The 12,719-nt window shown below is 62.0% G+C and overlaps 1 protein-coding gene across 1 annotated transcript in view; it reads left to right on the top strand.

Moving 5' to 3' along the window:
- LLGL2 (LLGL scribble cell polarity complex component 2) overlaps nucleotides 1-12,433 on the top strand; it is a 33,468-nt gene extending 21,035 nt beyond the window's left edge. The window contains exons 4-26 of the mRNA XM_035026023.1: nucleotides 445-526; nucleotides 817-932; nucleotides 1,406-1,564; nucleotides 3,246-3,408; nucleotides 3,539-3,671; nucleotides 4,191-4,245; nucleotides 4,851-5,005; nucleotides 6,424-6,641; nucleotides 6,714-6,781; nucleotides 6,929-7,082; nucleotides 7,172-7,276; nucleotides 7,674-7,966; nucleotides 8,081-8,231; nucleotides 8,555-8,705; nucleotides 9,351-9,467; nucleotides 9,561-9,727; nucleotides 10,213-10,477; nucleotides 10,689-10,836; nucleotides 11,152-11,180; nucleotides 11,420-11,467; nucleotides 11,666-11,708; nucleotides 11,834-11,895; nucleotides 12,095-12,433. Of these exons, the coding sequence (XP_034881914.1) occupies nucleotides 445-526; nucleotides 817-932; nucleotides 1,406-1,564; nucleotides 3,246-3,408; nucleotides 3,539-3,671; nucleotides 4,191-4,245; nucleotides 4,851-5,005; nucleotides 6,424-6,641; nucleotides 6,714-6,781; nucleotides 6,929-7,082; nucleotides 7,172-7,276; nucleotides 7,674-7,966; nucleotides 8,081-8,231; nucleotides 8,555-8,705; nucleotides 9,351-9,467; nucleotides 9,561-9,727; nucleotides 10,213-10,477; nucleotides 10,689-10,836; nucleotides 11,152-11,180; nucleotides 11,420-11,467; nucleotides 11,666-11,708; nucleotides 11,834-11,895; nucleotides 12,095-12,102 (2,890 nt within the window). The 3' untranslated portion in view covers nucleotides 12,103-12,433. The remainder of the gene's footprint in view (nucleotides 1-444; nucleotides 527-816; nucleotides 933-1,405; nucleotides 1,565-3,245; nucleotides 3,409-3,538; nucleotides 3,672-4,190; nucleotides 4,246-4,850; nucleotides 5,006-6,423; nucleotides 6,642-6,713; nucleotides 6,782-6,928; nucleotides 7,083-7,171; nucleotides 7,277-7,673; nucleotides 7,967-8,080; nucleotides 8,232-8,554; nucleotides 8,706-9,350; nucleotides 9,468-9,560; nucleotides 9,728-10,212; nucleotides 10,478-10,688; nucleotides 10,837-11,151; nucleotides 11,181-11,419; nucleotides 11,468-11,665; nucleotides 11,709-11,833; nucleotides 11,896-12,094) is intronic.
- Nucleotides 12,434-12,719: the final 286 nt, after the last annotated feature.

The following is a 12,719-nucleotide window of genomic DNA, read 5'->3' as shown; positions in this document are numbered from 1 at the left end:
TTCCCAGTCCCCGGTGCAGAGACTCATGGCCATAGCTGCTGGGGGCGGGCCCAGGGGGGTGCCCTGTCTCTTCTCAGGTGCCACCTTGTGGTAGCTGCTGGGTCTGTTGCGGCTCAGGTAGTGGGGGCAGGGGGAGGGTGTAGAAAGCAGTCCAGCCCTTGCCAGAGTAGGTGGCACCCCCACCTGCCTGGCTATAAAAGCTCTCCCTGGTTGGAGCTGGCTCCCCCTCGGGGTCACATCACCCTGCAGCACGTGCCTTCAGGCCAGGGCCACTGCTTTCCCGCCCCCCCCCCCCCCGCCCTGGGGCCAACTGGGGGAGGGAGAGCCTGTCTGTGTTGCTAGGTATTTATATTCCTTGCCACGTGGGCCCAGAGGTCCTGGCCCTTGAGCGGGAGGGGGTGGTGTCCTGCCTTCCGGAGCTTTTCCTGAGCCTGCCGCTCGCAGCTATGGTGCCCCTGGGGTGGAGTTCATGGGGCTGCACCGGGAGAACAACGCTGTGGTACAGATCCACTTCCTACCCGGCCAGGTAAGGGGCCTTCCACGCCCCCTTACTCTCACGTCCCCCAGCAGGGAAGTACAGAGGCAGGCATTTGGTGGCCCTGGATTGGGTCTGATCGGGCCGGGGACCACCCCCCTTTTCCCAGCTATAGGTTCATGGACCACCCTAAGAGTAACCAGGGGTCTTTCGGTTCTGGGGCTCTCTGAATCAACTGGCGCAGGGTGGGCCACCCGGGGGTGAGAGGCCATGGTGAATGCTGGCCCCTCCATAGCTGATGAGACAGCATGCTCCTGGTTCCTGAGCCATTCCCTTCCTAGTGCCAGCTAGTCACCCTGCTGGATGACAACAGCCTGCACCTGTGGAGCCTGAAGGTCAAAGGCAGCGTGTCAGAGCTACAGGAAGATGAGAGTTTCACACTGCGTGGTCCCCCCGGGTAAGGACTCGGTGCCCGTCCTCTCCCAGCCAGCCTGACCTGCACACCCAGCTCCAGGGTGGAACCACCCTGTAAAGGTCCTGTGGCGCCCTTGGGGGGCCTGGCAGTTGCTTGAGCCGACGCATCCCCACCTGCAGGTGCTCTGGCGGAGCGGGTGGGGCTGCGGCCTGCCTCCCTCCATCCCCACGCGGCGTCTGCGTAGGGGGCTCTGGGGGGCGGGGGGGGGGGGGGGGGTCTGCCTCCTAGCCCAAGCCCTCCACCCTCTGTCTTCTGTCTTGGCTGAAAGTAATCAATATATTTATCCTGGCCCGGGACAACCATCGGACCCCATTAAAGGACCTCACGGGCCTGCCTTCCCCGAGGCATGGCCTTTCCTGGGGCCGGTGAGGGCAGCCAGGAGTCCTGGGATCTAGCCCTGGGGCCTCCCCTGCCGGAGTAGCAGCCAGCTCACAGGCAGCCGTTCCCATCCTCAGGGCTGCCCCCAGTGCCACACAGATCACCGTGGTCCTGCCGCATTCCTCCGGAGAGCTCCTCTACCTGGGCACCGAGAGTGGGAACGTGTTCGTGGTGCAGCTGCCGGCCTTCCGCACGCTGGAGGACCAGACCATCAGCTCGGACGCCGTGCTCCAGCGGTGAGCCTGCAGACGCCTTGCCGTCAGGAAGCCGGCCCTTCCAGCCGGCCACGGCCTTCTCCCTTCTGTCCCAGGAATATCTCAGGGGCTTCTAATTTCTCTCCTGGGAAGTCTGTAGGGATGGGAGGAGAGACTCTCAGCTCCCCACCTGTCCCCTAAATGGAGACTCTCACCCCATAATGTGTTAGCGTTCCAGAACTCTCCAACGGGTCTTGGGGATAACTTGTCATTTCATTTAAAGGTGAGGAAAGTAAGGTTCAAAATGATTTTGCACTGTCAGCCAATTCTTAGTCCAGTGTTCTTCACACTGCTACCACGAATTTCAAAACCCAGGGGCTCCACGGCAGGGCAGATGAGGCCCGAACCTCACTGGGTCAGGTGGGGCAACTTCTGGGGAGGTTTATGCTTTGGAATCTGTGCTGAGTTTTCACTTGCATGCAGGCCCCATGGCCCAAACTCCTGGACAGCCATGACCCTGTAGGCTTCTTTAGATCATTCTGGAGGCTTTGTCCCATGATGGTGATGTCTGCAACAGAGAGGGGGTCAGATCAGGTCTGGGTGTGGAGAGAAGGTGCTGGGGCCCAAAGGAGGAGGAGATGAAGGATTAGCCATGGTGGAATGTTCTGCAGTTTCACAGGACGGAGAGGAGGCCAGAGTCCTCAGACGTGAAGCTGCTTCAGGCTTGAGCCAGTGGAACCCTGTTCCTGAAAGGACCAGTCTTCCAACTCACTCATGTCCTTCAGGGCCTGCTGTCCAGGCTGGGGCAGGAGGCTTTGTGCTTGGGGCTGGGTCCCTCTGAGCACAAACCTCTGTCTTTCCCATTCGGGAGGGCAGAGTCAGGGCATCACGGCCATGGTCAGAGCAGGACTGTTTGCAGGTGTGTGGGCAGGGCCGCGGGAGGACCTGCTCCTCACAGGTCGCCATGCCAAGTGCCCACCTCACTCTGCTGGTAGGGGTCTAGTTGGGGGCCCCCCCCAGCCTGAGTACCCTGGGAACCCCCTCCTACCAATCTAAATCCTCGTTCTAGATGAAAAGAGGTTTGGCTTGGTTGGGTGTCTAGAAATGCCCTGGGGGTCCAGGCTGTTTGCCTGTCTACTCCATCTGGTCTGCGGTGTTGGCTCTGGGTCCTCTGCCGACCTGCCACCTCATAGTCCTCTTTTGGCTGCAGCAGCTCCAGACTTAACATCAGCATTCCAGGCCCAGAGAAGGAGGAAGGGATCAAAGCTCAAGGCCAGGCCAACTCACATAGAGTTTTGTTTTGTGGGTTTTAAAAACTTTTATTATGAAACACCACCTCTATGCAGAAATGCAGTAAATATGAATGTACGGTTTAGTGGATTCTTGTAAAGTGAGCTTCCCCGCAGCCACTCCCTGGGCAAAGAACTAGAACTTTGCCGGCCTCCCCGGAGCCCCCACGTGCTCCTCCCTCCCCGGAGGTAGCCACCACATTGGCTCTTCCGGAAGTCACCCCCTTGCCTTTCCTTGTAGTGGTGTCCCGTGTGTTTGTATCCTTAGGTTTCTGTTTGTCACTGTCCTGTTCTCTGCATGGCTCCCCCCTTGACGGTGTGTCCCCGTGATCTTCCCACACTGCCCATCCACGCGGTGCGCGCCTGTGCCACGCCGTGGGTCCTGCCTGCCGGCGGCGGCGACAATACAGCCTCACCGCACTTCCCTCCGCCAGGTTGCCCGAGGAGGCCCGCCACCGGCGGGTGTTTGAGATGGTGGAAGCTCTGCAGGAACACCCCCGCGACCCCAACCAGGTCCTCATCGGCTACAGCCGGGGCCTCGTCGTCGTCTGGGACCTGCGGGGCCGCCGGGTGCTCTGCCATTTCCTCAGCAGCCAGGTAGGCCGTGCCGGGGATGGGGGCGGATGCCACGTGGCTCTCGCGGACAGCCCTGTGCTGGGACCTGGGGGTGCCGGCGGCAGCAGCAACACCCTGATCCTGGCCTGCGCACTCTCCCTCTCCTCTGAAGCAACTGGAGAATGTCTGCTGGCAGCGGGACGGCCACCTGATTGTCAGCTGCCATTCCGACGGCAGCTACGGCCAGTGGCCCGTGTCCAGCGACAGCCAGCGAGCGGAGCCGCTGCGCAACTGCGTGCCCTATGGTCAGTGCTCCCCACCCGTGGGGGCCCGGCCCTGCCCCGTCGCAGGGCACCCCCTGTCCTCTGGCAAAACAGTGTCCTCTGTTCCCGGTCTGTCCTTCCCGGGATTGGGTGTAGGTGCCCACCTCCCAGCAGCAAAACCGGGGCCCCGAGAAGTAAAGGCTTTGTCCAGAGCCACGTGGTGGGTTTTCTGTGACCGGTCATGGCTCTCTCCGGGCACCGCCCAGAGCAGGACTCCTGAGCACAGGTCTGCTGTGCAGGTGGGGGTGTGAAGGGTCTGTGCCCTGTGGACACTGGAGTGGAGGGCCCCATTCAAGCTGGTTCCTTTTTTGGGGGGGCACCTGGGTGGCTCAGTCAGTTTAAGCATCCAACTCTTGATCTCAGCCCAGGTCTTGATCTCAGAGTCGTGAGTTCAAGCCCGGTGTTGGGCTTCAGTGTGGGACCTACTTTAAAAAAAAAAAAAAAAGTTCGATCTGAGACTCTCTATAAGAAGTGTATGCAAGCCAGTTCCTTTTCTTGTAGGTCCTTTTCCTTGCAAAGCTATTACCAAAATCTTCTGGCTGACCACCAGGCAGGGGTAGGTGTCCGTGCTCTGTCCCCTTCCCGGTCTGCAGCCTTCCCGGGGGGCTGCTCCGGCCTCTGCTCGCGGCAGGCTGCATCAGGGGAGTGCCTTGGGTCCCACACCGGGTCTCAGAGGCCAGCGAAGGGCGAGCGGGCTATTCATACCTCTCGTGGCTAATTCCTGAGCAAACATCCTTGACCTTTCCCTCCACCCTCCCAGAGGGATGGTTCACATCAGCAGGTTTCAAACTCTGTTGTAGCAGGAGACCTGTTTCTTCAAACAGAAACATACAGGGAGATCCGAAGTATAAGCAGGAGCAGGAGCAGGAGCGGGGCGGTGGGGGGGTGTCCTGCTTGAAGCAGAGGCTCGGGAACCACAGCCTGTGTGCGCCCCACCTCACGCCCAAGTTCTCCTGAGTCACTGCAATCAGGAAGTGGTGGGGGTCCACCCCACCCCTCCTGGGGACCTTGAGTGAGTGCTGACCTGGAGACTGGCTTCCCTCCCGGGTCCTGCCCCTCCGGTCACAGCACAGTCCAAGCTGCTAGCTCAGCCCGGGGCTCTCTGTGCTGGTGTTGGGGGCCCCAGCCCAGCCCAGCCCATGGCTCTTCTGTGCCTGCCAGGTTGCCCTTCACCATCTTCCAGGGGGGCATGCCGCGGGCCAGCTACGGGGACCGCCACTGCATCTCAGTGGTCCACGATGGCCAGCAGACAGCCTTCGACTTCACCTCCCGTGTCATCGACTTCACTGTCCTCACCGAGGCGGACCCTGCGGCGGGTAGGTGGCTTCGGGAGTGGGTGTGGAGGGCTAGCCTCGGGGGGGTGTGGGGAGGTGGCCGCCACTGCCTGAGTCCGGCAGCCCCACCGCACCCCTACCCCCACTGGCCTGTGGCTTCGTCCTTGCTGGCCAGGCCTCCCGCCCACCCCGAGCTCTCTTTGCCCTCGCCTGGCTCTGACGGGACTTAGCCCGAAGAAGGCAGATCTGGGCTGTCAGGTGAACAGCTACCCGGCTGAGGCAAGGAGGTCCTGACTTGGGCACGTGAAGCCCTCCCGTTTGTGGGGTGGGGCCGAGGGTGCAGTGTGGGGCCTGCCCTGAGCCGGCCTCCTGGAACCTGGCCAAGACAGCAAAGCCCTGAGTCAGCCTCATGAATTGGTGCAGGCAAGACCAGAAAGGGCTGATGTAGAAACCTGGAGAGGAGGCCTGGCAGGAGATTTCCAGGAGGGCGGGCCTCGCCTCCACATGAGTCTGGCCTGACGAGGCCACGGCCTCCAGGTGAGGGGCTCGGGCCTGCTCGGCACGCTCCGGGCCGTATTCTCCCAGCCTCACCACCACGGGTCATTTGGAGGGAGACTCCAAACCTGCTTTTCCTTCTGCCCCAGCCCCTTCCCTCTGCGCACCTGATGCAGGATACCGGGAGTAGGGTCGATTCTTTCAGGTTTTCTACAGAGACAACCCCGTCATCTGTGAATAAAGACAACGTTCTTTCTTTCTTTCTGACCTGTATACCTTTTATTTCCTTGTCTTGCCTTCCTGCATCAGCTAGGACTTGTAAAGATGCAGAGAGAGGGGCCATCTGCCTTATTCTTGGTCTTAGTGGGAAAGCCTCCCATTTCTCACCATTAAGTTACACAAGCTGTAGCTTCTTGGTAGGTCATCTTTACCAAGTTGAGGAAGTTCTCCTCATCCTAGTTTACTGAGAGTTTATCATTAATGGGCATTAGGTTCTGTCAGATACTTTTCCTGCATATACCAAGACGATCATGTGTTTTTCTTTAGCCTGGGGATGTGATGGGTTCCGTTCACTGATGTTCACATCTCTTTTTTTTGAGAGAGAGAGAATGACAGAGAGAGAGAGAAGGAGAAGGGTGAGGGTCAGAGGGAGAAGCAGACTCCCTGCCGAGCAGGGAGCCCGATGCGGGACTCGATCCCGGGACTCCAGGATCATGACCTGAGCCGAAGGCAGTCGCTTAACCAACTGAGCCACCCAGGCGCCCTGATGTTCACATCTTGAGGCAGCCCCGCACCCCTGTGATAAATCGTGCTTGGTCGTGGTGTGTAGTTCTCCACGTTGCTGGATCTGGAGCTTGTTTTTAAAATCCACGTGCTCTGGGTGCAGCCCTAGAGCTTCAGACTCCACGGGGCTGGGCTGGGGCAAACTGCTTCCCGCAGCCTCTGACCCCCCGCCTGTCCCTCAGCCTTTGACGACCCCTACGCCCTGGTGGTGCTGGCCGAGGAGGAGCTGGTGGTGATTGACCTGCGGGCGGCCGGCTGGCCGCCAGTGCAGCCCCCCTACCTGGCCTCCCTGCACTGCTCCGCCATCACCTGCTCGCACCACGTCTCCAACATCCCCCTGAAGCTGTGGGAGCGCCTCGTCACCGCGGGCAGCCAGCAGCACACACACTTCTCCACCATGGTAGGTCCGGCACCAGCCCCGGCCCCGCCTCGGGCCCAGCTCGCCCACGGACTTCTTGGTGTCCTCCTTTAGGAGTGGCCCATTGACGGTGGCACCAGCCTGGCCCCAGCCCCTCCCCAGAGGGACCTGCTGCTCACGGGGTAGGCGACGTTCACGGCACCCTCCCCCTGCCCAGTAGACTGCGCGGGGCGGGAGCAGAGCCCAGCGGGGTGCGTGCCAGGCCCAGGCTGCCCCGGGCGCCCCCAGCCCAGCCTCCCTCGTGACTGGCAGGTGGACTCTGCCCGTAGGCATGAGGATGGCACAGTGCGGTTCTGGGATGCCTCCGGCGTCTGCTTACGACTGCTTTACAAACTGAGCACGGTCCGGGTGTTCGTCACCGACACAGACCCCAGTGACAACCTCAATGCCCAGGGCGAGGACGAGTGGCCCCCACTCCGCAAGGTGAGGCCAGGAGCCTGGAAAGCAGGGAGGGCAAGGACAGGCTGGGTCTGGCGCTTATGGCCACCCGTGGACCTCCTCTCTGTTGTCAGGTGGGCTCCTTCGACCCCTACAGTGATGATCCCAGGCTAGGCATCCAGAAGATTTTCCTCTGCAAGTACAGTGGCTACCTGGCTGTGGCGGGCACGGCAGGGCAGGTAGCAGGCTGGGCCGGGGGGTGGGGGGGGACAGCTAGGAGGAGTGGCCAGGTGACTTTGGGCAGTGTCCAGGCATTGGGAGGCAGCAAGGACAGGAGCCAGTCTCCTGAGCACCCACGGGTGGTGTCACCAGGACCATCACCTGCTCCTGTGGCTCTGGGCTTTTCCCTGTGGATCGGGGTTGCCTGGTCCCCTTAGAGACGGGCCTGTGGGATGACTGTGTCTCCGCCAGAAACCAGGACTAAGGGCCAGGGGTTGGGCAGAGGCCTTCTGGCTCTCCTTAGGCCTGGGGACTGGGCATGGGTCCCGGGCCCTTTACTGTCCACCCCCAGGGTCCCTGAGGTCCCACTGTTCCTTGATGTTGGCTGTCGCTCAGCCCACCTGCCGTCTCCTGCAGGTGCTGGTGCTGGAACTGAATGACGAGGAGGCGGAGCATGCCGTGGAGCAGGTGGAGGCCGACCTGCTGCAGGACCAAGAGGGCTACCGCTGGAAGGGCCACGAGCGCCTCTGTGCCCGCCCGGGGCCCGTGCATTTCGAGCCCGGCTTCCAGCCCTTCGTGCTGGTGCAGTGCCAGCCCCCAGCTGTGGTCACCTCCTTGGCCTTGCACTCCGAGTGGCGGCTTGTGGCCTTCGGCACGAGCCACGGTTTTGGCCTTTTTGACCACCAGCAGCGGCAGCAGGTCTTTGTCAAGTGAGCAGCCTGCCCAGGGTGGCCAGGGCCCGAAGCTAGGATTGCTGCTGGGCGGTGACCCTTGGGCCCTGGCAGCCCGGATGACCGGACGTGTCCCCCCTCCCTCGTCCCCAGATGCACGCTGCACCCCAGTGACCAGCTAGCTTTGGAGGGCCCGCTGTCCCGTGTGAAGTCCCTGAAGAAGTCCCTGCGCCAGTCCTTCCGCCGGATACGTCGGAGCCGGGTGTCCAGCCGGAAGCGGCGACCAGCTGGTCCCCCTGGAGAGGTGAGGCTGAGACCAGCCACGAGCCCAGGAGGGCTCTGAGCAGCCCTCAGCAGGTCCCAGCTAGCCCTCCCTCCTGCACTTGCTTGGGCCACACCAAGTAGGTTCCTGTCTCCTGCCTCCTGCCTCCCTGCCCGCCAGCCATGTGGCCTTAGATACATCTCACTGCATCTCTGTGCCTCAGCTTCCCCAAGCGTAAAGGATCAAGTCCTTAGTAAATATCATCAGACGGGTGGTGGCATGAAGGATTGGTGGTGAGCGATCCGATATCCCCAGGACGGGGAGGCCAGAGCCCGCCGCCTCAGGCCCAACCCAACCCACTGCAGGTGCAGGAGGGGGGCGCCAGGGCCGAGCGGACGGGGGTGCAGAACATGGAGCTGGCACCTGTACAACGCAAGATCGAGGCTCGCTCGGCGGAGGATTCCTTCACGGGATTCGTCCGGACCCTCTACTTCGCTGACACCTATCTGAGGGACAGTGAGTGGCCAGCCTGAGGTGGGGGGCCCAGGAGAACACTCCTCAGCCTGAGGGCATGTTGGAGGCTGCTGCCTGGCCTGACTGGGAGGACCCGAAGAGGGGTTTCAGCTTGGGAGCATGGGGAGACCGGATCCTCCACCTGCCTCTTTCTTTCCCCTGCCTGGGTCTCCAAGGCAGATTGCCCTGGCTTCGTACTCAGGCTGCACCACGCTCTAGAAGTGTGACCTTGGACATGTCACTTAACCTGGGCCTCGGCTTCTCCCCCTGTCAAATGCCTGCTGGTGTCCAGTGGGCCCTGCAGAAGCTCCCCTGCTGGCCTCCCACCAGGGCAAGGGTGGCAGGGCAGGGGGTATCTGCTGCTGGGTCTTGAGGGTCGAGCTGTCCTGGGGTTGAGATCATCTGTGCATGGGGCCCTTGGTTGTCAGACAGCCTTCCCAGCTTTTCCTGTCTACACCCTAGGCAGGTAGGCAGGACCCACAGCCATTCGATTTTACAGAGAAGGAAGCTGAGGCTTACAAGGTTTGCTGACTTGACCTTGGAGTCACACAGGTAGTGAGTGGCAAGACCAGGATGTAAGCCCAGGTCACTGGGCTCCACCCGACGCCCAGAGCCGTGGGTTAGATGTAAACCTTTGCCTCCTGGCAGGCTCCCGCCACTGCCCCTCGCTGTGGGCTGGCACCAATGGGGGTACCGTCTACGCCTTCGCCCTGCGCGTACCCCCCGCCGAGCGGAGAATGGACGAGCCCGTGCGGGCAGAGCAGGGTGAGTGCTTGTCTGCCTGGGTTTGGGGTGGGGGTTCTCTCTAGCCTTGTCCTCCGCCTGACCAGCACCCACCACTTGCCTCTTGCCTCGTAGCCAAGGAGATCCAGCTGATGCACCGAGCGCCCGTGCTGGGCATCCTGGTGCTGGACGGACATAGCGTGCCCCTTCCTGAGCCCTTGGAAGTGGCACATGACCTGTCAAAGAGCCCGGACATGCAGGGAAGCCACCAGCTGCTAGTGGTGTCAGAGGAGCAGTTCAAGGTGTTGCTTGGGTGGACGCGGGGCCCCCGGGAATCCCGGGGACATCTGGGGAGCTCAGATCCTGGGCACAAATGACAGGAGCTGGGATCCCCTTGAAGTTGTATCTGCAGTTGATGTGCACAAGGGAGGCCCACTGAGGCACAGAAAAGGAGAGGGTGGAGCCCCTGGGCCCCCGGGTCAGCACAAGGGATGCTGAAGCCGGACCTGTGACTATGGGAGGGACAGAAAGCACAGACGTGGCAATAAGGAGCCCTTGCCTCCTTGCAGTCCAAGTGCAGTGGTTGCGTGGCTGAGCATGGCGGGGCGGGGGGGCACACAGAGATGGAGCCGACTTCTCTGGGAAGCGTCGGGGGGGGGGGGAGCATCTGCCAGGGAGCCTAGCCATGCGGCAGCACCGGGCAAGGAAGCCAGAAGTCTTCGCTTGGCTGGACGGAGCTCTGCGAGCCGTGCTCGGGCCGGGCTGAGAGCCATGCCCTTGCCCCCAGGTGTTCACGCTGCCCAAGGTGAGTGCCAAGCTGAAGCTGAAGCTGACCGCTCTGGAGGGCTCGCGGGTGCGGCGGGTCAGCGTGGCCCACTTCAGCAGCTGTCGAGCCGAGGACTACGGGGAGCACCACCTGGCCGTCCTCACCAACCTGGGCGACGTGCAGGTGGTCTCGCTGCCCCTGCTCAAGCCCCAGGTGCGGTACAGCTGCATCCGCCGGGAGGACGTCAGCGGCATTGCCTCTTGCGTCTTCACCAAATACGGCCAAGGTGGGCACGGGGCAGGCGCGGTGGGACCTCTGCAGGCGGGTCTGCCAGGGGCTGCTGAGATGGCCAGCCAGGCGGGACGGACCTCAGCGGAGGACTGTGAGGGAGGCCCTGGCCCCTCAGGCCTCCAGGGAGGGAAGTCCCGTCGGCAGCTGCCAAGCGCAGGAGCCAGGGGCTGGTCTCACCTGCCGCACCTCTCCTCCTTCCCGCCCAGGTTTCTACCTGATCTCACCCTCAGAGTTTGAGCGCTTCTCTCTCTCCACCAAGTGGCTGGTTGAGCCCCGGTGTCTGGTGGATTCGACCAAGAGCCACAGCCGCCCCCCCAACGGATCAGGCCCAGAGAAGGCCTTGGGCCAAGCCAGGTCAGTAAAAGGCCAGGTGGCCTCAGGGTGCTTCCCTGAGGTGCCCACCGGGGGCAGGCCAGAAATCCCCTCCCCGGTGAGCTAAGCCCACCCTCCTGGCTCTGGCTCGCTACCCCCACTTCGTAGGCCCCTCCCTCCTGCACAAGCTGCCACCCCCTGCAGAGCTTGGTTCACCACCCTGGCTCAGGGTAGGCCCGGTCAGTTGACCTCATTCTTCATGGGATCAGGGCTTTCTGAGCCACAATGGGGAGCCTAGGCCACCAAACCGCCCCCCCCCCCCGCCCCGCCCAGTCCTCACCATCTCTCTCCCCGCAGGAACTCAGGGAGCCAGAGTGATGGAGAGGGTAAGATGGGCTTCCCTGTGGCCAGGGGTGTGGGGGGACAGAGGCATTGTGATACTTGGGCCCAGACCCAGACCCAAGGGGAGGGAAAGGAACCCCAGGCCTGCAGGTGGTGTGCGGCTGAGTAGAAACGGCATCCCTTCCAGTCCTGAGCTCTGGGCTCTGGCACTCCCACTCCAGGAAAGAGGGAGCTGGGACGGAGGAGGCCCCAGGGCTCGCCTGACTTGGCCTCTGTCTTCCAGAGAGAAGTCCTGGCCCAGTGATGGAGCACGCTCTGCTCAATGACGAGAGTGAGTTGGGGCAGGGGTTGGTGGGCTGGCATGAGGGGTGTGTCCCAAGGGAGACTTAGAAGGCCAGGGTAGAACTGAGGGCCATTACCCTGAGGGGGGCGGACCCATCCGACACCCCACCAGGAGAAGGGGGAGAAACATTTGTGTCTGGCCCAGCCTCTGCTGGCTTCACCACGGGTCTGTTGCTCACTCCTGCAGGGGTCCTGAAGGAGATCCAGAGCACACTGGAGGGAGACCGAGGGTGAGTCACTGCTTGGGCCTGCAGGGTGGGCCGTGAGGTGCCAGGAGCTCTCTGGGAATGAGGGTCCTTGTCTGACCTCCCCGAGGTCCCCGCAGATGGTGACTGCCCTGTCTTTGCCCACGCAGGAGCTACGGCAATTGGCGTCCTCAGCAAATGGCCGTGGGGTATAGCCTCAGCAATGGGGGAGGTAGGTAGGGACTCTGGGCACTGCTGCAGGGCTGGGGGCAGCTGGGAGGGCCCACCCCCTGATGCGCAGGGATAGGAGAGAGCGCCCTCACGGGCCCCTGGGGGTCCTGAAAACCTCTGCGTCTGGGCCCCGAGTGGGTGACGGAGGCCGCTGGCCTGCCCGGGAGGCTCCTGCGCCCTTGTTCTCTCTCGTTCCGCAGCGGAGTGAGCAGGTCGTGAGTGCAGGCTGCGCGACGAACACACACTACTGAGGGCTCTCCTTGGGGCCCGGCCCCGCCTGCGAGGACCGTGCCCGGGGCTGCGCCAGGGGCTGGAGCCGACCTGTGTCCACCCCGCTGCTGCTCTTGGCCTCGGGAGAGGTGGGACCCCGGGCCGCGGGGCTGCCACTCCTGGGCCTTGTCTGTCTTGGTTCTTTTGTCAATGTTGCACAGTTTTTACTCCCTCCCCTTTTTGTAGTGGGCTGGGTTTTAAATTATAAATTTTAACTGCCTCTGGGTGAAAAAGAGTTTTTAATAAACACCTTATTACCTCTTCACCAAGCTGGTCCAATGACTAATTTTTTTAATCGTGGAGAGATTTTCTGCGGAAACGGAAATGATTGTTAGCCGGTCCCTTGCCTTTGGCCCTAGGGTGCTGTCGCCAGACCAGGCCGGTAGTCCAGAGGATCCCTTTTGGAAGCCATTTGAGTCAGAGCAAACTGTGCTTGGTTGTGTCTGAACGCTGACACCTCTGTGTTTGGGAATGAATGGCAAGAGTTAACCGTCACGAGTCTGCGTGACTGCATCCCTGGGCCGGGACCGAGGGAGTCCCCTTTGGCCTTTCCTT

Source organism: Mirounga leonina, unplaced genomic scaffold (assembly GCF_011800145.1).
Source record: "Mirounga leonina isolate KUSES-001 unplaced genomic scaffold, KU_Mleo_1.0 Mir_197, whole genome shotgun sequence".
NCBI classification, from domain to species: Eukaryota; Metazoa; Chordata; class Mammalia; order Carnivora; family Phocidae; genus Mirounga; species Mirounga leonina.
The sequence above is the reverse complement of the archived record's forward strand: the minus strand, read 5'-3'. Positions and strand labels throughout refer to the sequence as shown.